General features: G+C 37.4%; 1 protein-coding gene across 1 annotated transcript; it reads right to left on the bottom strand.

Annotated features, from left to right (window-relative positions):
* Nucleotides 1-16,293: 16,293 nt before the first annotated feature.
* On the bottom strand, nucleotides 16,294-23,737 carry LOC143880861 (uncharacterized). The gene is made up of 4 exons (XM_077383836.1): nucleotides 22,840-23,737; nucleotides 22,058-22,261; nucleotides 20,960-21,051; nucleotides 16,294-17,422 (listed from the first exon to the last, which is right to left on the bottom strand). The coding sequence occupies exons 1-4, from the start codon at nucleotides 23,506-23,508 to the stop codon at nucleotides 16,804-16,806; spliced, it is 1,584 nt and encodes a 527-aa protein (XP_077239951.1). The 5' UTR covers nucleotides 23,509-23,737; the 3' UTR covers nucleotides 16,294-16,803.
* Nucleotides 23,738-24,704: the final 967 nt, after the last annotated feature.

Here is a 24,704-nt window from a genome sequence, read left to right as displayed (position 1 = left end):
GTTTTTGAAAAAAAAAAAAAACTCTTTGAGTGTTTAGTTTTATACTTGTTTTGGTGAAGTTTTTCATACAACGATAAAAAAAAAAAAACTCTTTGAGTGTTTGGTTTTGTACTTGTATGGAGCTGGTTTATGCGGCACCATACAAATCAAGGTTGATCCGCAATGTGTCGCTACCTAACGAAGTTGGGAGTCAGGCATATCTGCGAAGAGATTCTTGTAGAGCTGGTTTATGCAGCACTATATAAATCTTAGGTGATTCGCTACCTTGAAAGAGAGGAGTCAGAGTTACCTTGATAGCTAAACAGATGGATTTTCAGCAATGGTCTGTATAGCTATCGCCCCGTTTTTAAACTCTTTGAGTGTTTGGTTTTATGTTTAAGATTCGCATTGGCGCTGGTTTATGCAGCACCGCATTTGTTTTGAAAAATCTTGGAGCTGGTTTATGCAGCACCGCATTTGTTTTGAAAAGTCACATGGAGCTGGTTTATGCAGCACCACATTTGTTTTGAAAAATCACATGGAGCTGGTTTATGCAGCACCACATTTGTTTTGAAAAATCACATGGAGCTGGTTTATGCAGCACCTCATTTGTTTTGAAAAATCATGGAGCTGGTTTATGCAGCACCGCATTTGTTTTGAAAAATCACATAGAGCTGGTTTATGCAGCACCGCATTTATGTTGGATTTATATGGAGCTGGTTTATGCAGAACCCCACTTTTGAAAAGAAAATCTTCAGATGTTTGGTTTTATAATATCTGTGAAGGATTCATATGGATCTGGTTTATGTAGAACCATACGAATCTGGATTTATATTGAGCTGGTTTATGCAGCACCACACTTTAAAAAAAAAAAATCTTCGAATGTTTGGTTTTGTAATATTTGTGAAAGGTTTATATGGAACTGATTTATGCAAAACCATACGGATTTGGATTTACCTAGAGCTGGTTTATGCGACACCATTTTTGTTTTGGGAAAAAGTTTGATATCTCATATAAAAAAAAAAAAACTCTTTGAGTGTTTGGTTTTGTGTTTTGTTTCGGTATATCTGTGAAAGGTTCATATGGAGCTGGTTTTTGCGGAACCATATGAATCTGGATTTACATGGAGCTGGTTTGTGCGGCGCCGTAACTGTTTTTGAAAAGTTTGGTTATCTCATATATAAAAAAAAAAAAAAAAAACTCTTTGAGTGTTTTTAAATTTGTTTTGGTAAAGTTTCAAGAATATATAAAAAAGAAAACTCTTTTAGTGTTTGGTTTTATGCTTGTTTTTGAATATCTATGAAAGGTTCATATGGATCTGGTTTGTCCAGAACCATACGAATTTGGATTTCCACGGAGCTAGTTTATGCGGCACCATATAAAGAAAAAAATTCTTCGAGTGTTTGGATTTTATATTTGTTTTGAGAAGGTCTTGATATAAAAATCTTAGAGTGTTTATGTTTTATGTTTGTTTGTTTAGTTGAGTAATGAACGTTAGAGAGAGGCTATCTCTTTGAGGGTTACTTTTTTTTTAAGGGTTAGTGAGAGATCACTTCCCTATTTGCTTTGAGTCTTGTAGTGCCTTTTTGTTGTTTTACTTTTGTGGATATCATCTTTGAACCAAAAAACCCAAAAATTACTTTGTTTTATTTTCGGGTCGATCAAAATGAGTTGTCTGTTCGGCTTTGGCATTCACGCGACAAGCACGCTCTGCCAAAGAGGGGCATCTGTAGACACCCCATTTTGACCGAACCCTAAACCGTTGTTTTTGTTAAAAAATCCTCTAAATAGGTGAATTTGATGTTCCAAAATCAGTCCTAGCGTAGGTCAAAGTCCCATTTAGGTCCCTCTAAAATTTCAGAAAAATCCGTCGCGATTTATATAGCAAACGAGAAGGGTAAATAGTGTTGTATAAATTTAGTGTCGCAGAAGGGGTGTGCATTATCCTGACCAGGAGGTGACCTGGTGGGAATAAAGCGTGGGTAATTTGCTGCAGGAGGGTGTCCCTGGGTAACCAGAGAAGCACGAATTTATTCATTAATTTTTCATTTAACATTTTTTCTGTGGGCCACCCTATACAGCCAAAACCAAAGCTAAATCTACTAATGGGGGTTGTCCCATAACATAATGGGGGGGGTAAAAATTTTTAGATTTTCTATAAAAGAGAGCTTAGGCTCTCATTTGTAAAGGATCTAGGTTTCTTTCACAAACCCTAGCAGAGCTCATAAAAGAGAAACCCATTTCCCTTTTCTTCTTCCTTGAAACCCTAATTCCATTCTCCGATCTTCTTCTCTGAGCATTTCACTGGAGTTCCGGCTGGCTGCTCTCTGGTTCAAACGCTATGTTCCTAGCAATAGATCTGTTTTAGTATAGCAAAATTTGTTTTGATCTTAATCAAACCCCAAGGTTTCGTCTTGCAGCTAGAAGTTATAGATCTATTTCAATTTCTGTTGTTTCACTTGTTAAATCTCAGATCCTTACATTCATTAACCTCAAATCTTTTAATTTCGCTTTGAAACCCTAGCTTTCTATTAAGTTCGAATTTTTGTTTTTGTTTCAAAGCTATAGATCTAAGCTTCATTCTTTCTTGTCATTTGAATTCTCTTGAAATCTCTACAATTTTACAAAGTTCGTACTAAACTCTTCGATTGTGAAATATTAAGAAAATTTTTGAGGAGTTTTAAAGAATAGCAGTTGAAGAAAGGCGAAAAGGTAAAGATCCTCTGAAATTTGGAGATTTAAAGTGTGTTGTAAAGAAAGAGGGGTAAATGAAGATCTAAGAATCTGTGGATCAGAAGTTTTTGCTAATAGCTGTAGCTACAATTTCGATCAGGTAGCTCAATTATACAATTTTTTACTTATTTTTATTTTTTATTTTTTACTATTCCTCTCTATGTGTGGGATTAGAGCTAGTTTGTATATTTGTATTCCGTAATAGTCTCTTGATAGTCGTCAATTTGTTATAAATTTCGATGTGCAAGTAGTTTTTTTTTTTTTTTTTTTTTTTTTTTTTTTTTTTTTTTATCGCCCTTTCTCGATTTCTTCTAATTTTCAGTTTTGCTGCTTTAGTGTTTATATAGTTATCTTCATTTTTTTGGTTGGTTCATTTGTGTTCTAAAAAAAAAAGTAAAAAAAAAAGTATCCAAGATCCAGTGAAGCTTTTACACCTGTTGCAATTAAGCCTAAATATATGTGATTGTGTGTTGTTGAGAATCAATGGTAGATTTTTCATAATTCATATTAATTCTCTCTGAATATGTGCTCGATGATATGTGGCTCTGATCTTGTTTGAAGACTTGTGGAAAATCTGTAGTACCTCATTATTGACCTTTTAATGTTGCATAGATATTGGCTAGTGTAAAATGTGTACATATAAGAAGTTGTGATCTTAATGTAAATAAAACATGATCCAGATTTCTAATTAGTAGTCATCTTATCGGTGTTCTTCGTTTAGGCTCTGAATGTCGAGGTTTCTTGGTTTTGACAGTTGTACATATTCTCCCTATTGATAATATGAGCTTCACTTTGTTTTTGGAAGGCATATCGAATTGACATGTTTTATTGTTTAGATGCCCATATTTATATGTTGCTGCTACATCTTGAGGTGTTGGATATTTTGAACAATGTTACAGGGCATATGAACTCAAGATTTTTTTTTATAGTATGGATAGTAATAAATACATGGTGTTTTATCGGTAGTAGTACTGATTTAAAAAAAAAAAGAAAAAAAGAAAAAAAAGAAGAAGAGGGTTTTTGACATGCTCAGCATGTTCGAACCAACTGGGGCTATTATGTTTGTTTGACATGGTTTTCAAAGTTCACTAAGTTCAGAATAATGCAAGATAAAGCATTCATTTTTTTATTTTTTATAATTACCATTACTAGAATGTTCAAATAAGAGGTAGAATGGTTTCAAGTATGAGGGTACTGTTTGCTAGTTTAGTACTCAAGGCATATGTTTGCCTTGTATTTTTGTTTTGTACTAGAACAAGTTCTAATGCTTATTCTTTTTTTTCATTTTGTTAGAATCTGAGTTGTGCATATGCCGTATGCGTTTGAACGTGTGTGTGTGTGTGTGTGTGTGTGTGTGTGTGTGTGTGTGTGTCTGTAGATATGGTTGTGTTTTTATATGTATGGTTCGTAGCTTACCTCAGACCAATGTATTTTGTATTTCAGTTTTTTTTATCCAATACATTTCTGCTCACAATTCAGCCCACTGCTGCCCCTGTTTCAACACAGACTCACACAGATTTTACTCACTGTAACCCCTGTTTGAGCCCAGTTTTTAGCCCCACTTCAGCCCCTGTTTGGGCATAAATTCTGCTCATGAATCTGCCCATAAATCTGCCATGTTTTGGGTTTGGCTAATTTTCTGTACAGATTTCTGCCCATAAATCTGCCTTGTTTCGGCACAAATCTGTCCACAGATTCAGCTCTTGTTTCAGCGAATCTGTCCATAATCAACCCCTGTTTTGGCCTAGTTTTGTCCATGCATTCCACCCTTATTTTGGTGCACATTATGTCCACATTTCAGCACAATTGATGCATAAAATCTGTCCACCAAATCTGTCCTCTGTCAACGCAAATTCTGTCCACCAAATCTGTCTTCTGTTTGGCACAATTCTGTCCACCAATTCAGCCCTCATTTTGTTGGCTGAGCATGATGATATCCATAGCAGCCACTTCTTCATTTTGGTAATGACAGCACTTACACTCTTGGTGCTAACAGCCTATGGCCCTTTACAATGGCAGCCCCACCTTGTTTAGCATGTGCAGCCCCCACCTTGTTTTGGCATGCGCAGCCCCACCTTGCTTTAACATGTGCAGCCTTCGCCTTGTTGTAATAAGTTTAGCCCTCATTTCAGCCCTGTTTTACATAGGTTCAGCCCCCGTTTTAGCCCCTACTTTGGAATATCTGTATAACCACATTTCATTTTGATGATTCATACTCTCCTCTTTCCCTTCCATTCTTTTGATTGACATGTGAGAATGATAGAGATGTTTGAGTTTCAACTAATGGAAGCTCTTGCACACCTTGATGTTGTTTCTCATCATTATGTTTTAAATACAATTTGATCAATATTTTCCACTCAAATATATGTTTACTATTTCGTTTTATGGAATCAGTAGCTCATGGAAGCCTTGGATGATAGGTTTAAAAAAAAAAAAAAAAACTGTACATGCTTGCATTCCAGCCCTTTGTTTTCTATTTTTGGATTTCTAAAGCTTGAAATCACCAAAAACAAACTTCTCAATCTTGTAGATCTCGTCGAGCCGGTCAGTTCGACATATGGCGGCCCAAATTTGGCCAAAAGACGAGAGAGTTATGCCCGTTTAAAGTTTTCAGTCCATAATGATGTTTTTGGTTAAGTTTTTTTTTAGAAATTATCGTGTCGAGTAACTTTTGGGCTGCTACTGCTCGAAATTGTTCGAAATTGACAACTGGAAAAGTGTTCGTTATAATATCTCTTAAAACTGTCTTATTCAGCAACTTTTTCCATAAAGGCTTTTTAATATGTCAAAAACGACTTGCAAGCTTCAGTTTTTCTGAAAAAAAATGTCATTTCTGCAACAGCAGCTTGTTGGCCATTTTTAGGCTATTCTAGGTCTGTTTCGTCCGAAGTCATACAAAGAAAAAATGTTCTTCACAAGATTTCCTAATACTTTGTCCTTGAGTGAATATTTCCAGAAGCGATATTTTAAGTGTCAAAACTGAGCCCGAACTTTCAGTAAAAACACTAATATGTCTTTTAATGGCGATGGATCGGAAGAGACCATTTTCCGGCCACTTCTGGCCAGATCCAAACAAAATGGTAAACTGAGAGAATGTCATTCATGCTGAGATCTACAATTTTGATCAGTAGAGTTTTTGATGGTTTTGATGTTTGAGGGGTCTAAAAGTCAGTGCGAAGTTGCATTTTTCACATTATATAACATAACTGTGCCATTTCTTGAAAATCATGGACAATATGAGCTCTATTCAATTTTAATGAGTGTTTAGGATGTTTTGAGCTTGGTAGCAAGTTTTAAATCATATATTGAATCATTCCCATGATTTTTTTGGCATTTTTGACCATTCTTAGTGAAAATTACATGTTGGGTGGAAATTTCACCCTTTCTTTTTTTTTTTAGATTGTTTTGAGCCTATATTGTTTCTAATGCTTGTATTGAGACATGATGAGTATGCTAGCAAGTCACAAATCATATATTGATCAATTTTCATGATTTGCTTTATATTTTAGAGCCGTATTTGCGAAAATTGCTTATTGTGTAGAGTGCTTTCAAATTTTTTTATGCTAAATAAGTGGAACTTGTGCTATATGTCAACCTAGACATCTAAACTTCTAGGATCACTTCTAAATCATGTCTAGAGCTTTCAAATTCTATGAGTCTCATTTTAGGAGACACACTTTGTCTCATTAGAATGTTTTCCTTTTTGGAGACAAGTCTTGTCTCATTTAGAGAGTTTTCCTTTTACAAGGCTTATCTAGCCTCATGTTAGAGCCCTCCTTTTTAGAGCGAGTCTTTGACTCATTTGCCCTCCCTTATAAAGCAATAGAAAGTCTTGGACTCATTGGCTTCCCATTTAGAGTTGGTTATCCTATATGTTAGGAGTTTGCCTCGTAGCCTTTTTGGTTCGTCTGTTATATAGGAGTTTATCCTTTAAGATGCTTTTACCTGCTAGGGATCTTAGATCATTTTCATTGTTCTTGGGACACTAACCAGTTACTTGTTGTGGATCGTCTCTTTGAGACACTAGTTGCTTGTTCGGGGTTTCCCCTTTGGATTTAGGGCTTTGCCCTAGTTTGTGGTGTTACTTGCGTGTTCCCTTTAAAAGTGAAAACATTTAAAGGTCCAAAACATTGGAAAAGCTTTAAAATCCAAAAAACATTAGAAATTTGAAACTCAAAAACATTTGAAAAACATTAAAACCGTTAAATCATTTGAAGTGTTAGAAGAGTTCGTTTCGAACTACGTTGGCTTGATCCTCTTCCGAGGTACGTAGTGCAGCTTGGGATTTACATCCCAAGTCCAGCCAAACTTTTGTAAATAAGGTTTTAAATTTTTTTTGAATAAGCATTTGATTTCAAAAAGCTCTTCCTTTAGAGTTAAGACTTTGTCTTAGATAGAGAGTTTAGAGTTAGGATTTGACCTTTGTTTTGTTGTGTGCTTGTTTGTGATTGTTTTAGAGTTAGGGGTTTGTCCTAGAGTTATAGGAGCGCCTCCGTCCGGTCAGTTGGCGATTCACATCGCCGATTGATGACTAGAGTAGGATACGCTAGTCCACCCTTGGTTTTCCTTAGGAAATACAGCCTAGTTACACATAGGTTGTAGGAACCACCTGCATTAGCCTAGGGCTAATCTGCATTTAGTTAGGGCATATAGGGTGTCCTAAAATCCATAATTCACTGGAATTTAAATAATCGTACAATAAACTTTAATAATTGGTCCGGTCTTTTAGATCGAGTCTAGGATAGAGGTCTAGGTGTCTTAGGCATCCTAGCTTAGAATAGGTGCGAAGAACTACGTTGCCTTGATTCTCGTGGAGGCGGGGATACGTAGGCTTCTTTGGATGAATACCAGACCATCCGAGGACTCGGGCTAATAATTTAGAGTCTTAGAATTTATTATGTTGTTATTATATGTTTTGATGTGTTTTCTTACTTTCTCATACTGATCCTATACCTTTTGCTGTAGCTTGCATGTGTTTGCACATCAGAACTTAGACACCCATTAGGTTTGTCACTCATAACCTAGCTATGCTTAGGTGGCACATCTTTCATTTTATTTTATATGTGTTTATTATCTTTATCCTCAGGAAATGCATGCTTAGGTAGACGATTCTGGAGGATTGTTCCTATTTCAGATGATTTTTACCCAAACTTCTTTGGAGTTAATAATAAATGGCATAAGAGACCAAGTGCTTGCACTCGGACGAATCGGGGGTGCTCTCAGACCTTCCCCATTCGTAACCAGGCACGAACCCATATATATTTCTGGTTATCCATTGTACAGAGGATTTGATTTTAGGGTTCCATGGCATATCCATGGATGGCGACTCTGAGTTTATTTCAGGTATGTCTCGGTTTCGAACCTCGGTTCCGGATCAAGACATATATCTTTCTTTTATATATCGCCACTCGTGCTATGCTATGAGGGTGGCATCCGTTTTGAGAGTTCCTTGGTAGAGCTCTCCTTCACACGTGGATGATCCAGATGGTGTTAGGGACCCGTTCCCTCGCCGCCTATCTCGGATCGGGGTCCACATCAATGTAAGGGTGTATCGATCCTCCCCAACTTTAGATCCCCCTCCCTGAATTATGTAATCCTCTCCGATGCATCAGGAGTTGAATATGTTAGAATGTAATCTTTTTCTTTTTTAATATATCTGGTCGGGGTCCGCCTCAACCCCAGCTTACCTACCAAAAAAAAAAAAAAGGGGGTAAGAGGGGAGTGGGTTATCCAAAAAGGGTGAAATCAGAAATTCAAAATCCAAAAACACTTAAAGCATTTTAAAAATCCAAAAACATTGGAAAAACTTCAAAATCCAAAAACACTTAAAGCATTTTAAAAATCCGAAAACAATAGAAATTTAAAACATCAAAAACATTTGAAAACATAAAAAATCTAAAGTGTTAAGTTTTAGGAGCGTATTAGGAAAGTTTGGTTTCGAACTATGTTGGCCTGATCCTCTTTCACGAGGTACGTAGTGCAGCTTGGGATCTTTATCCTAAGTCCAGCCAAACTTTGTAAATAGATTTTGTAAATCTTTTAAAAATCATTCAAACAACTTTAAAATCTTGTTTTCAAAAAGATCTTCCTCTAGAGTTAGGAGTTTGTCTTAGATAGAGAGTTTTAGAGTTATGAGTTTCTCCTTGATATATTGTTTGATTGTTATGTGTGTGGTTTGTGTTTGTGTTAGAGTTAGGAGTTTGTTGCGCCTCCGTCCGGTCAGTTGGCGATTCACATCGCCGACTGATGACTAGGTCTAGGATGCGTTAGTGATCATATTGTTTTACTTAGGACACACAGCCTAGTTATACATAGGTTGTAGGAACCACCTGCATTAGCTTATGGCTAACCTGCATTTAGTTAGGGCATATAGGGTGTCCTAAAAATTCACAATCCACTGAAATTTAAATAATTGCACAAGAAGCTTTAATAACTAGTCCGGTCTTTTAGGTCAAGTTTAGGATAGAGGTCTAGATGTCTTAGGCATCATAGCTTAGAATAGGTGCGAAGAACTACGTTGCTTTGATTCTCGTGAAGGCGGGGATACGTAGGCAGCTTTGGATGAATACTAGACCATCCAAAGAATCAGGCGAAATCGTTTAGAGTTTAGGATTTGTTGTGTTGCGTCGTGTGTGGTATCGAGTCATATTGTATGTTTTGTTGTGTTTTCTTACTTTCATGTACAGATCTTATATCTTTAGCTGTAGCATGCATGTGTTTGCCTACCGGAACTTAGACTACAGTTAGGCATGTCACTCATAACTTAGTTGTGATTAGGCGACACTTATTCAATTTATTTTGTGTATGCTTATTATTTTATCCCCGGGTCATGCATTTTTAGGCAGACGTCCACTTGAGGATATTTGTTCCTATTTTACATGATTTTCGCCCAAAACTCTTCAAGGTTAATAATAAATGGCATAAGAGACCAAGTGCTTGCACTCGGACGAATTGGGGGTGCTCTTCGGACCTTTTCCATTCGTAATCAAGCACGAGCCCATATATATTTCTGGTTATCCATGGTATATAGAGCATATTTGTTTTTGGGGTTCCATGGCCTATCTATGGATGGCAACTCTGAGTTTGTTTTAGGTACGTCTTGGTTTGAGGATTTATCCTTGGATCAAGAGGTATCTCATTTATCGCCACTCGTGCTATGCTATGAGAGTTACATTATTTTGAGAGTTCTTTGGTAGAGCTCTCCTTCACACATGGATGATCCAGAGGCCGCTGGGGGCTCGTCCCCCACCTCTCTCTCGGATCGGGGTCCACAAGGTGCAACTCGGGTTGATTTTTGGGAATTCGGGTTGAGGTCTTGCCTTAAAATCTGTTCGGGTCGGATTGATTCCTATTCATTTTTAGCAAAAGTTCAACCTGACCTAACCCAAGTTGCACCCCTACTTTTAACACTTTTTCAAAACATCCCATGTCAAGTCGACTCGCTATACCTTGCTCAAATTATTGTCCGAGTCAATGTTTTGCCCTACGAAGTCAATGGAAATTCCTTTGAATTTTCCAAGATATGAATCGTCAACTACCTACTTGGCAGCACATTGTTGAGTGGATTAGAATTTGTTTTGGTTGCGCTGCTCTTAAGGATACATTGATAAATTTTTGACTTATAAAGGCTTAATAAGTCATTAAATTTAGAGCTTAAAATATTTTGTGGATTGGAATTCATTGGTGGATCATAAGTAAGAGATTTAACAACAAAGAGGAAGAAATTTGGTGGTTTTCAAAATAGAAAAACCCTGGTATTTACAGATCTGGATGGAAATTTCTCCCAAGGAAAAATAAAATTTTGAGTTATTTTGCAACGAGGGATGGATTTCCTCAACATGAATATCAAGAATTTGAAGAAGACTTATAGCTATACTATAGTTTTCCCAAGCTGGAAAAATAAATAAATCATAATTACCTTGAGACGCAGGATAACTTCTTATTCATAAAACTGTAGCCCCATCTTTCATAAATTTCTCGCAAGAATCCCTGAGGCTCTGTTCACTTGCGTTCCCGGGAAAGCAAATCCCTGGAAAATGTCAAATAATGACATGGAAATTGCCAAAAATATGTGGAAATGTCTCTTTTCTCACAAGTGTGGGAAACCAAATCCCACTATTTTGGTTGGATTTGCTTTCCCGGGAAAACTAGTGAAAAAAGGTGGGCAAGCAATTTCTCGGGAAACCTTTTCCTGCAAAGTTCCTACGCACGTGAACAGGCGGGGGAAACCTTTTCCTACACAGTTTCTCTGGATTTCTTTTCTTAATGCCACGTCAGATTCCCGGGAAACTTTTTCTTTTCTTTTTCTGCGAAAACAAGTGAACAGAGCCTGACGTGGAAAAGGAAAAGAAAAGATTTCCCAGGAATCTGACGTGGCATTAGGAAAAGAATCCAGGGAAACCATGTAGGAAAAGGTTTCTCGCGCCTGTTCACGTGCGCAGGAACTGTGCAGGAAAAGGTTTCCCGGGAAACTGCTTGCCCACCTTTTTTCACTAGTTTTCCCGGGAAAGCAAATCCGACCAAAATAGTGGGATTTGGTTTCCCACACTTGTGAGAAAAGAGACATTTCCACATCATTTTTGGCAATTTCCATATCATTATTTGACATTTTCCACCTAGGCTTGTTACTTTCTCAGGAAAGCAAGTGAACACCAGAATTCTATCTTGTCAAGGAAAAAATAGGCTGTTTTCTAGGGATTTACTTTCCCAGGAACGCAAGTGAACAGAGCCTGAAAGCTTGCATACAAAAGTAGCAATAGAGCGAGTCTAGGCTCATATCACTTGAGGCTATGTTCGTTTTAGATTGTGACAGCCAATTGTGAGACCCATCTGATTATTGGACTCAAAATTAGTATTTTGAGTCTAATAATAGGTTTGGTACTCAAAATTAATTATCATAATCTAAAACGAACAAGCCTTATTATTTTACGAAGATATCACTTTCATTACGTCAATTGAGCCTACTGATATTCTTACATCAAGGGCGCATATAATTGACACCAGGCCCACTTTAGTGGCCCATAACTATTGAGAAGTTACATTCATATTTCTAGAGTAGCTTCTGATTGGTGCTATCAGTGGGACCGATGGTAACACAAGGATTCCTATATGTTTTTTCTTTTTCGGGCAATGATATTTTCACTCCCCCTGCGCTATGCATTCGCACCCCTTATGACTTGAACAGTAGGGGTGCACATGGTTCGGTTTGGTTTCGGGTTATACCCAGAACCGAACGATATGCAATCGGTTCCCAGAATTTGGAACAAGAACTGAACCATATATCTTTGGAACCAAACCGAACCGGAACCAAACTTAATCAGTTCGGTTCAGTTCGGTTCTGGGTTTACCCAACCTTTATTTTATAACTCTTTTCCCGTTTATTGGATGAATGAATGGAATGCATGGGCTGTTTAGTAGAGAGTTTAATAAAACCACCATGTAAACTTGTTCAACAAAATTTAACAAACCACCATGTAAGTTTAATAAACCACCATATAATCATGTATCAACCTGTTCAACAAAATGTAATACAACATTCAGGTTTTTCTGAAAAATTTTCTCCAACCAGTAGAGAGCTTAGCTGAACATTACATTAGAGCATCTCTATAACAAAGCCACCTAATAATCAAATTTAAATTCAAATCATCAGGACTTGAGTTCTCCACTGATCCTGAGGAATCCTTTTTATGACTACGGGTTAGGGCAAGATCCATACAATAATTCGAACATTACATTAGAGCATCTCTATAGCAAAGCCACCAAATAATCAAATTTGCATTCAAATCGTTAGGACTTTAGTTCTCCAATGATCATGAGGAGTCCTTTTTTTACTACGACTCGGGGGATATAATCCTACTCGGTTCTCGGTTCCAAGATCCCAAAACTAGAACCGAACCGAATTCTCACGGTTCCAAGATCCGAAAACCGGAACCGAACCACCAAATCCTAGAACCGAGCCAAATCGAACAGAACTAAATAGGCCGGTTCGGTTTGGTTCTTCGGGTTGAACCGGAACCATGTCCACCCCTAGTGAACAGTGGGCAACTTTAATGCTTTTTGACGTCAAATCACATTAAAAGGGGAGCGGATGCGTACTGTAGGGGAGTGAAAACATCATTGCCCTTTCTTTCTTTTTTTGTATGTAGGCGGGATTGAACCAGGTTAGGGTGCAAAATGGGTCGATTTTTTGGGAATTCAGGTTGAGCTTTTACCATAAAATTAGGTTGGGTTCGGGTTTATTACTATTCATTTTTTTAGCAAAAGCTCATCAGCCAACCGGACCTGTAGGGTTGCAACTCTTGTAGATTTTTGGGAATTTGGACTGAGCTTTTATGTTAGAAATTTTGAAGTTTAAAAAAAGCACTTTTTGAATTTAAAAATTTGGAGGGAAGATTCAAAGTCAAATCGCCCTTTTTGTTCAAAAGCTCTTGTCCTTTGTCGTGATGTGAAACTTGCACCCAAGACCTAGGGGTAGATGGAGTGGGTTTCAACTCCAATGCAAGAATGTTTAGTCCCACATTGGAACTTTCAATAAAGTTTAAACTCCTTAAAAGAGATGAGTGGAGGAAAGGCGTCGGCCTTTCGGGGCATTGGAATCTATTCGGTGTCCCAGTTTTACATTAACTTCATATAAAGACACGCGTGCACGCACCAGGCCATGGCCAGAGGTCCGTAAAAATTAACCTTTTAGTAAAAAGCTATTTTGATATTTTCCATTAATTCCTAAACAGTTTTTTAATTTCCTAAATGCTTTTATAATTGCACCCATTAACGTGGACCATTTCATATCCTCCAACAGTCACAAGCGAGAAACATTTTGCTCTCGTAATGGCCATTTTGCTCATTAAGAAAGAATACCTTGATGGGATGATCCTAGGGCCTAACCGTAGATTCTCATAGTCCTTTAGGCCATGTTTGGACACCTCATGGTTTTGGATTTGGATTTGGAATTGGGTTTTGGATACAAAATACATCAATCATCCCCATGCTCATGTTGTGAGAGAGAGAGAGAGAGGTGGGTGGGTGCGTGGGTGGGGGGACGTCTAGCTGCTGCAGCAGCAAGGTTGAGGAGCAGCGAGCATGAAGTTAATTGCCACAAATATTTATTTCCAAATAATGTCTTGCAGAACAGATTTGCAACTCGGATTTTTTTTCACAGTTGTAGCTGATTTGGAAATTTAAGGATATGATCCATCCCAAATCTCAACTGCAAATGTGAGAAAACCAAATCTAAATCTTGTGGGTATCCAAACGTGGCCTTAACTTATGCATGTGACTTATGTACCGCATGGGACCAGTACCACGCGGTTCATCTCATCATGCTCTACAAGATCAACAGTTGATGCCTTTCATTGATCTGGAAAGTGATATGTTTGCCTAGTCTCTGTCTTTAATTAGTTAACTATTATAAAAGTATATATATTCAAACTAAGTCTGCGAAACATCTGTTATTTAAAGTTCTTTCCTACGTGCGTTAAAATTAGAAAACTGTCTCTTTATTAGTAGAAACAAGTAACTCATACCTTGCTCTATCCACTTTTATCATCCGCCCTTCGCGCTTTGCAGAAATGAACTGGCCACTATGGGCCCTGTAAATTCCAAACAGATGGAACTGATCATGTATCTGAGCAGAATAATCTTTGGCACTTTAGCATTAAAAACAACTATTTAGGTGTGTCTATATCGTACCTGTCACACTCAAGCCTGACAAATTAACATCCTCTCTCACCAACTTTGTCTGGTTGGATAAAAGCTTTGCACGAGACCCATGAAGCCAGCGTCTAGCCACATGGCTCCTCACCATCTATAAAAGCTTGAAACTCGGCCGAGTCCAACTCATTATTAAGTTTGAGTCAGTGCATAGAGAGCCTCGATAGATAATTTTCTAATAAAAAAGGAAAAATTACCATAAGCCGACCAAACTAAAGGGTCGGCCGTTTGGATAGGCAGGGGAGGAGGCACATATAGCATGGGGGTGGCCCGGTCCCCTAATGACTTGCAAAATCCCTTTTAGAGTATTGATCCCTTGGCAAAAAAAATTAGTGGCTTAGAAAAATTTAGTGGCTTAGCTAGTTTAGTGGCGACATCCTCCTAAAATCCTTTTCAAGTTCTTCTATGCATTCCAAGTGACTCAGTGAGTTGGCTCGATTAGACTCGTTTCTGAGTTTTTTACCAATTGAGCCCCCAAGGGTTGCTCAGCCCAGCCAGGCTCGACAGAATCTAAGAAGCTTAGGAATTTAGGGTTGAGTTCGTAATGTCCCTTTCCACTCATGTGGTAGGACGAGTAGTAATCTTAAGATAGGGACAGATTGCACCACCGAATTAATTGTTGGACACTTTTCCTCTTTTGAACTGTTTAGAATCGTTTAAAACGTTATATCTCTTTAAGAGGGCCTAATGGGTTGGTGGTCTGCCTCTGCTAAAAAAGTGGGTCCCTCTAAAGTTAGGTATATGGTAGACTACTTTTGTTTCCCTGCAAAATTATTTATCAATAACACTTTTGGCAGCCAAACTATAACCATCTCCTCACCAAAAATATGTTCAATTTAACACTTCTGAAATGTTCTTTGCACAACCATATCTCTAAGGGGATCAACCACCCTTCTATCTGCCAAGTTCAGATAGAAAGCAGTTCAATCTTGTCCATACAAGCTAAAATGTGTATAAATACTCACATCACTTAGAGCATCCACTATCAACCATTTCCCTTCTCTTCTTCAAGCTTCTTGAAGAAGATAAAGACATGGGTTGAACCCCTAAACCTTGTGGTCATGACCCAAGTATTTGCAATGGATCTGCGGAAGAATGGAAAGATAAGGGGCGAGTGTGCCATGTTGGAGAAGCAGGGCACGTGCGAAGATAAGATCCAAGGGATGAGAATTTCGCACGTGCTCTTCTCCTCCACCTTGGATCCTCGTCCCACTTGGCACGATTGGTGACATTCATTGACGACTACAAAGAACACCTGAGGATGTAAGTTTACAACCATCAACTTGTTATTATTTACTTATATTCTTTATGTATTTAATGTACATTCTTTTAGGCTATTGACATCCTCATGACCATGTTTTGATAATGAGACGACTCACTTTGTTTTACACTTCTCTGATTGGCTTTTGAGAGCTTTCTGGGAATTTTAATAGCAATTGACAGCGGGTTAACAAACATAAAAGGTGATTTCATCTCATTATCAAAATATGGTAGTGCGGATATCGGCCCTTCTTCAATTGTATACTTAGGGCATCCATTGCTTATGTCACAATCACATCAAACATATTCCCGCAAGTCTGTATTGGATAGGTGGGGCTCACCTTTATAGACTTGGTGGGTCCCATTTAGGGTTACACGTCAGACAAAATAATGCTTTAAGTGGATGTATTAATCAATGTATTTTTTGCTGTTGAAAGTAAATTGATGCCAACATTCTTTTTTTTTTATGGTCGAAGCTCTTGATTGAACAGTTAGAATGATCCAATTGCAGTAGATTTGGGCCAATCCAAGCTGGGATCCAACTAGGTGGATGGTTTAGATCAATCAATGGTGGAGCCCATTTGTTTAAAATGATAAGATGCTGCAAATATGATATAAATGTGAAGCATTTCATCATCCTATGTCCAATTTGGAGAGAGTGAAAGAAACAGGAAAAAGGTAGAGGAAGGAAAACGTACAGAAGATTTTTTTCTTTCTAAAACATGAACATAAAATAACATTACAAGATCAATGATTGAATTTACAGAAGACATCATTCCCTTTTGAAGCAGTGATCATTCAAATGCTTCCTTATTTTTCTTGTGTTGATAGACAAATCTCTGCTAATAGATGACACCTTGATTGAATATCTTTTCTGATTCAAATAATCAGAACTTCCTAACTTCTCCAACTTCCTTGAGTTCTACAAAAAACTTCCAATAAATTGCAAAAGAGATCATAAAGGATCTCCCTTTACTGCACCAGACAGTCTGAATTTCATCACATTCAGAGGCCATTCCTGTCCCTTTATGAGATATGGAGACTTGTGTGATGTGCTGTTTGTAACAGCTACACTGAACATGAATCCACCCTTCTCAAAAATCAAAATTCTGAAACAACCCATCAGCCACGATCCGATCGGCTCTCAAGTGCCGAAGCTGCCGAATTCACATGCCCAAGCAAACAAGTATAGATCTTCTTCTTCAACTGCTCGACGGTCTCCACCAACGCTGTGTTCTCCGGCCCAATTTTACTGTGTAGCTGATCCAACCAGTCACTTGCTTGCTTAAGCTGTGAAAGTGTAACCGCAATTTGGTCCCCACATTCCTCTCGGTGCACCCTGGCACCACCCTTACCTTTCTTTAAATGGGTCTCTGGGTGGAAACCACTGTTCAAAGCGCCTTCCATGAATTTTAAGAACCATGACTGCGTTTCCTTTAAGAGAATTTCCCTCAGTTCTTGGATCTCTTTTGCGCCATCACCTTTCACCCATTCCAATTTTTCATTCCCTTGAGGTTCTATTGATACTTTTGGATAACTTATACCATTACTAGTTGGGGGCAGAGGAGTTTTCTTGCTAGACTTTGCCGTGTCAGAGGGCGATGAGGCTGAGATCTGAGGGCAGTAATCTTTCCATGTTGCAATCTTTGGTTGGTCAATTAGGCTGTGAAGCATGAAGAACTTGTCCAGAGAAAGGTGGGGATTTTCTGTTGTAGCAGACGCAAGCAGATCCGCAAAAATACTGGGAGAATTGTTGTAATCAGACAGAGTGAACAAGCTAATACAGGATTACAAGAACTTTGATGTTTTTGACTACATGGGTGTTCCACTCTTCTCCTTTTTGGTGATGAAACATGGGTGCCTTCATTTATAGAATTAGTAGTTTTTAATGTATCTCTTTTATCAGGAAATTCATATATTTTACATCCTGCATCTTAGTTTCGGGGTATTGTTTCTAACTGTAAATAGAGAAGTAATATAGCTGGAAATGTGAAAGTTGTTTTGTAAATTTGTAACAGTTCCCCCTGCAATATTGTAATTCAAGTTGAACTGAAATTTGAAGACTTGAAGTTTATCCACTAGTCTCTTTCCCGTCTTTCAGCTTCTCGAGCAGTAGAAAGAGGGACATTTTTCGTGGATCATTTTTTATCCCCACTCCAAAAACTGAATGCTTGGAAGATTTATCATATTTGGAAATAAGTAAATGCAGCAGTGTAACTTGTTACCCAAACTAGATTCGTTATAATTTTGCAAGTGAAAACATTGATTGTTTTAAGATATTTTCCAATCGAAATCCAAAGGATTGTTAAGGATGGAATAGGAAGAGATCATGAACTGTTTGTAATTCCATTACTGTTCATTAATAAACTTTTGGGTGTACTGCCAAACCCAAGTTTAGCTTGCCAAAAAAAAAAAACACTATATTCACATAAGGTTTGGGAGATTCAGATATGTCTAGTTCTTTAATTGAGCAGAATTCTCTGTAAGCACTAGGAACACTTGACTGTTTCCCTGCTTAGAACTTGTGCAATTCTCTTTTTTGAGGTGTCAGTTGGACGTTGTGGTTTCCTCTAAGAGATGACACGTAACAAAACAAGTTAGTTGTGGTTAGGTTCACTACACCAAACAGATATACAAATGGGTCAGGAATACAGTTGCTTGAATTTTCCACTTTTGGTGCTGGATCCTGTTTGGAATCTAGTAATTCCTCTAGATTTTACTGTTTCATAAAATAGTTTATTTCTCTAACAACTTTTTGAAGCCCACATCCTCTTTTCTGCTGCTTCTTCTTGTGATAGATATATGTCGTACGAGTTTGGAATGTTGACTAATCAAGGAATGGGGCACAAGGAAATTAGCATAAAGATGAGGATCCATTAGAAAGAGAGCATTAGAATATATCATATCTCACTAGAGCTGGTCATTTAAGGCAATTATTCTTGATTAAGAAACTATCTTAGGATAATTTCCTTCCTTACTTATCACTTTCTTTCTGTGTTTATCCCCTTAAGTGCTCTATATAAGCACTGATTAGGGTTGTGTAATTCATCTAGGATTAGTGAAAATCAATCCCTTTAATACAGTTTCAGAGCAGTCAAACGAATATAGCATGGATCAAAACTCATTCAATTATCTTGAAGTGCGTGCATGAATGAGTACTTCCAAATTCAATGAATATCGGTACTGAAAATCGACCCTTGCTTGCCCATTGAGGTAGTGGTACCCAGGGACATCCATTTTTTAAAATGAGGTTTGGTATCCTAAACTGGCCCATGAGACCATCGAGGTTTTTCTTGATCATGAGCCAATGGTCTATTATAACTTATTAGATTTCATAAGCCCTATTTGAGGCTCATGTTTCAAGTGACACCTTCAGAATCGTCCCCAGCACTATCAGTCACAGTCATCAGCATGCACTCATCAACTGATCAATCTTCAACAATGTGGGAGGCAATGGTTTATTTTAACTTATTAGCTTTCATAACCCCTCTTCGCAACTCATCTTTCAAGTGACACCTTCTTCAGCATCATCAGCAACATTATCAGTCATCAGCATGCATTCGTCTACGTATCAATCCTCGACAATGCATCAACTTAAAATATTCTATTTATATTTCTTACTGGGACATTTATTGTAATCAAAATTGATTTACAATCCACATATATTTGAGGCATGTTGGAATATATAATATCTCACTAGGTTGGACCATTGGATCATGCATGAAGGTGCTAAATTAGGCAGTTAAACTAGATTACGCAGCTAAGCTAAATTAGGAGATTCTTCTCCCTATCTCCTTTAAAGCTTACCCCCTAGGTGCTCTAAATAAGCATTGGTTAGGGTTTGGTGTAATTCATCCAAGATTAGTGAAAATCAATCCCTTTAACTTGTAACTCCATTAATCTTATTACTAAAGTGGTCAGTCTGTAGCCAAACCCCAACTTGCCTCCCAAAAAACACAAGGTAAAACCTACATTCATATCTCTTCGTTAAGGCCACGTTTGTTTTGGATTTTCAGAACTGATTGTGAGTTCCAAACTGATTATTGAACTCAGAATTATGATTAGACCCTGTTTGTTTTACATTTTGAGAACCCATTGAGTCCAAAACTGATTATTGAACTCAAATTTATGTTAAATTCTGAGTCCAATTATCAGTTTTGGACTCACAATGGGTTCTCAAATCCATAACAAACAGGGCCTTAATTTTGAGTCCAATGTTCTGTTTTGCACTCACAATCGGGTCTCAAAATTCAAAACAAACAGGGCCTAAGTACACTAGATTGTTTTACTACTTATAGCTTTCTAAAATTAGCTGTTTCGAGAAGGCACTGCTGCATTTCTTATGTTGGTGGCGTGATGTTGATGTTGTGGTTTCCTCAACTGTTAAAAAGTGACAAAACAAGTTAGTTGCGGTTAGGTCCACCACACCAAACAGATATACATGTGGGTCAGGAATACACTTGCAAGAATTTTCTACTTATGGTGCTTGACCCTATTTGGGATCCCTCAATACCACTAGATTTTTTTTATTCCATAAAATAGTTTATTATTCTACCTATTTTTTGAGACCCACATTCTCTTTTCAGCCTTTTCCTGTTACTGCTAGCATCGGCCAGAAGTTGGAATTTGGCAACTAGCATGAGGCATGAGGCATGAGGCACAAAGAAATTCGGACAAAGATGAGGACCACTTAGAAAGAGACCAAGAATTGTTTGCGTTAGAATATATCATATCTCAGAGATCTCTCTCCCTCTAGGTGATTTGTTGTGCCCTAAACCCAACTCTAGGCCAATCTACTACCGGCGAACACACGGAAAAATACAGGATCTACAAATAAGGTGGAGAAAACCACAACCACAAAGGGAGCAAAGAAAATAAACACAAGCAACAACAGGACAAGATTTACATGGTTCACCACAATAGGCTACATCCACATACAAGGCAACACAAATTCATTATTTAAAACCAAAAGTACAATGTTACCTCGACACCGATAAAAGCCACCGAAAAAACCCTTCTTTCCAAGCTTCTATGTAACCACAAAACAACCCCAAATCTCTACACTGAGTATGAAGAAAAACACCTCTTTTGGAAACACTCCAACACTATTCTTGGGTTGCATGAAAGAAAAGTTAATAGAGAAGAAGACGAAAAACCTTTGCTTTTGTTTTGCTTCACCAAGTTTTTGTGAGTACTTGTGCAAGAGAAAAATATAAAACAGGGCAGAATTGTAGGGCTAAAATGGGAAAATAAAAGATAACAAGCAAGAGAAGCTAACCTGAGGCCCTTGACAAGAGCTGCAGCTGCAGATGCTTCTTTATAAGCTTCAGCTGCTACCAAAGAAGATACATTTCTCCTCCTAACCATTCCCTTGAGGGACAAAAGAAAAAAGAGAACATAACAAAGGAGAATTTTATTGAGGGTATTTTAGTTAGGGAAATGATATCAACGCCAAGGTGTTTCCATAAACAAGCGCTCCACTTGTTTGTCGTGTAGTATTTAAAGGGATTTCAGAGGATATTACAGTTCTCAAAAAGCTCTTTAAACCCTTTAAATACTACACGACAAACAAGTGGAGCCCTTGATTATCGAAACACCTGCCTTAGCACAGATATCATTTCCCTTTAGTTATATTAAAATGCAAGGATATCTTAAAATTTTACAATCAGTGGGTAAAAGAGCTTTGCTTAAGTGTCTAATGTCACAAATTAAGAAAAATTTGCCCAAGCCTTCACCTACTCTTTCTCTCTACTAGAGACTCTTTAGAACACTCTACACTCTACAATTACCTAGAGAATTCTACAATCTTCTAAGCATCTCTATAATTATGTAGAGATTTCTAGGTTTTAGCCATGGTTTTAAATTTCGACCGAAATTTCGGATTTCGGTGGAGACCGACACCGAAATGTGTAAAAACCGAAACGGTCATTTATTTTAACCGAAATTTCGGTTTTTCCGAAATTTGACCCAAAAAATATTTTTTTTAATATTAACTTAATATTTCACCGAAATTTCGACCGAAATTTAATATTGAATAAAATATTAGTTTCGGGTTTGGTACCATATTTCAACCGAAATTTCAAAAATTTCAAGGTCCAAAACCGGTACCGAAACCGAAATTTTAAACCTTCGTTTTAGCTAGAGAAATTGCTAGGCCCATAATACTTGCGTACAATTCATCAAGTGAGCCTCAACGGCAATGTCACTGTTAAAAAGGTCGCCCCTTTGAATGGTCCTAACCATATTTTGGTAACAGGACTACTCACTTCCTTTTACACTTCCATGTAAAAAAAACTACAAAAGGTGAGTGGTATCATTATCAAAATACGGCATTGCCAAAATCAGTCCCCCAAGTGAAATATATAGAACATTGTACCTTCCCGGGTTTGACAAGGTTGGGCGGAAGAGATTCCCAGGGACCGGTGTCTTGCGCTCGTTTCTTTTGCTTCTTAGCTATGATTTGTTTGGGCGTTGTGCATTTTGAAGGTAGAGCTACCTCTCTTGCAATGTTTGAACTAATATCTTGATTTCTTCTCAATTCATCCACCTGACCATTATTAGGAGTCTTTGCTAGCTGAGTCTGCAATGGTTTCAATTTCAATCATGAACTGTAGAAGATTTGCCCTATGACCCTTCCACTGTAGGGCCCAATAAATGAATGATTTGGATCATCATTGGTGGACCCCACCAATTTTAGATGATATATTTGCACCATTTTTTACTTGGGACAGCCCCTTCTAGTGTGAAAGAGTAGCCATAAATGCACTAGATGGGGGCCGTACCTAGTAAAAGCGGGTGAATTTTCCAGAGATTGTTAAACTCATTTTCTATGGATTTATTTTCCAAAATAAAAAAAAATGACTTTGAATTTTATTTTTTATAGAATATTTTCCATGAAAAATATTATTTCCACAATTTTCATATTTTTTTTTTGGTATGTAAATTTCCAGAATTTTCATTTCCCTAGATAATGTGTTTGGATTTCCGGAATCATGTGCTGGAATCGGTATGCTATTCCGATTCCACTCGATTCCGACGTTTCGTTTAAATGAATAAACGAAATGAGGGAGGCGGAATTGAAACTGAGCTGTTAGAGTTGGTGTTATTTAATCATTTACACTTAAAACATGGGGTGAATTACTGGGTTCTCATTCGTACCTGACCTTTCAGCTCTTGCTTGCTCTTGGAAGAAGAAGAAGAAGAAGAAGAAGAAGTAGGAGGAGAAGAAGTAGGAGGAGAAGAACAAGAACCAACTTTGTTGCTCACTCCACCATTCATTTTCCCACTATTAGAAGAAGAGTCCACCCCAGACTCTTTTGGATTTGAAGGCGAAATCCCTTTCATGTATCTAGATGCAACCATAGCCTTCTCCTCCTTAATAACAACTCTCTTTCTAGGGCTCTCCTTCCCCTCACACAACTCACTTGATTTTTCAATTACTTTTGATGCCTCTGAAGGCGCCAACATATGCATTAAATCCTTTGGGTTCCCAACAAAAGCATTTCTCCCTGGAACTGGCCTCACCCCAACAAGAACTGGAACTGGAGTTCCTACCTCCACCTTATCAACATAGATAAATTGACCCAATTGCAATTTATTAGCTAAAATAAGCTCATTGTCTTCTTTGGATAAGGACACATATGTAGAATGCGAAGAATCGGAGACCTTTACGAAGAATCCGTGGTCTGGCCATAGTTCGGATCCTGTCAAAGCAGGGACAATGCTGATCACTTGGAGGAGAATCGATCGGTGCTCGCCGCATACTCTTATATTTGAATTTATGCTCTGAAGAAGCTTTAATAGTACTCCTGGTGTAAGGGATGCCATTCTTTCTTTCTGTTTTTTCTTTCTCACAAAGTGAATTTTCTTCAAGAATTTATGAATTTTGAGATGATATTTCTCAATTGATCCAACTGGGTAATCGTTTACCTGATCCACATCCAAAATCCGTCCATGAATTCGTCGACAATATAGTGTAATTCATTGTGATTAAGCAATTTTTTAGAGTTCTTGTTATAATGAGATCTTTTGGCCATGAATTATAATATGATTTTTTAAGCAAAAACAAATAAATAAAAACCATATGTCCATACTCCATAGTTTCTTTTTTTAGAATTATTGAAGGATAACTTTTGTTAATCTTAGATCAAGTTTAAATCAAATTTTAATTCATAAAATCTTCTTTTCCCTCTATCAATTTAAACACCAGTTCACTTCAACTTATATAATAATAAATGAGTTAAAAAGTTATAAAAAAAATCCTATGGACAAAATCTAGGCCATTCACTTGTCAGTTACAAAAAAGAGAACTAAGAATTTATAGAAATAAATATAATATATTTGCGAGATTTTATATGGTTTATATTTTTCAAAAGGCACTGTACGGACCTCACTATAGGATGATCAGAACCGTCCATGTGATGGGCCACAACGTAAATAGGTTTTGCCTAAAAAATCATTTCTATAGGATGATTCCAGCCCTCCAATCTATAGAGGAACTGCATACTACAAAAACCTTTATAGATCGGAGGGCTAGGATCATCTTATGGAAATAATTTTTGGGAAACAACCTATTTATGTTGTGTTCCATCTTATGGACGGTTTGGATCATCCTATGATGTGGTCCGTACAATACTTTTTGAAAAAATAAGGGACTATAAGGGCTTACGCCATATAAAATCTCTATATTTGCAAATGAAAAACATCCACAATTTAATTCACAGACGCCTTAATAATATTGCCAAATACAGAACTGCATATGTAAAGAAAAATTAATACCTACAGAAATTACAAGAAAAGAAGAAAAATTTGATGTTCCATCTAAAGAAAACATAAGGAAAATAATCAAACTTTCGAAAATAAATTAATATGTTTGAGGTTAAATCTATATACACATGGAATTGTATGAGATGGAGAGAGATTTTGAAGGGTCTTCTTCTTTTTTCTTTTTTCCTTTTTCTAAAAGAAAACAAGTAAGAGAATAAAAGAGAGATGTGTTAAGATAAATACCTCAAAGAGGAAGA

This window comes from Tasmannia lanceolata, unplaced genomic scaffold (genome assembly GCF_043159265.1).
Source record: "Tasmannia lanceolata isolate RefF3 unplaced genomic scaffold, GAP_Taslan_0.1 ptg000007l, whole genome shotgun sequence".
NCBI classification, from domain to species: Eukaryota; Viridiplantae; Streptophyta; class Magnoliopsida; order Canellales; family Winteraceae; genus Tasmannia; species Tasmannia lanceolata.
Note: the sequence above shows the minus strand (reverse complement) of the source record. Positions and strands in the feature narration are given on the sequence as shown.

Bases quoted from the DNA above. Each gene is read 5' to 3' on its own strand.
- LOC143880861 (XM_077383836.1), bottom strand. From the start codon at position 23,508: ATGGCATCCCTTACACCAGGAGTACTATTAAAGCTTCTTCAGAGCATA. The intron at 22,262-22,839 runs GTACGAATGAGA...AAACCATTGCAG, and splicing joins AGCAAGAGCTGAAAGGTCAG to ACTCAGCTAGCAAAGACTCC. The intron at 17,423-20,959 runs GTTAGCTTCTCT...CAATTCTCCCAG, and splicing joins GCTCTTGTCAAGGGCCTCAG to TATTTTTGCGGATCTGCTTG.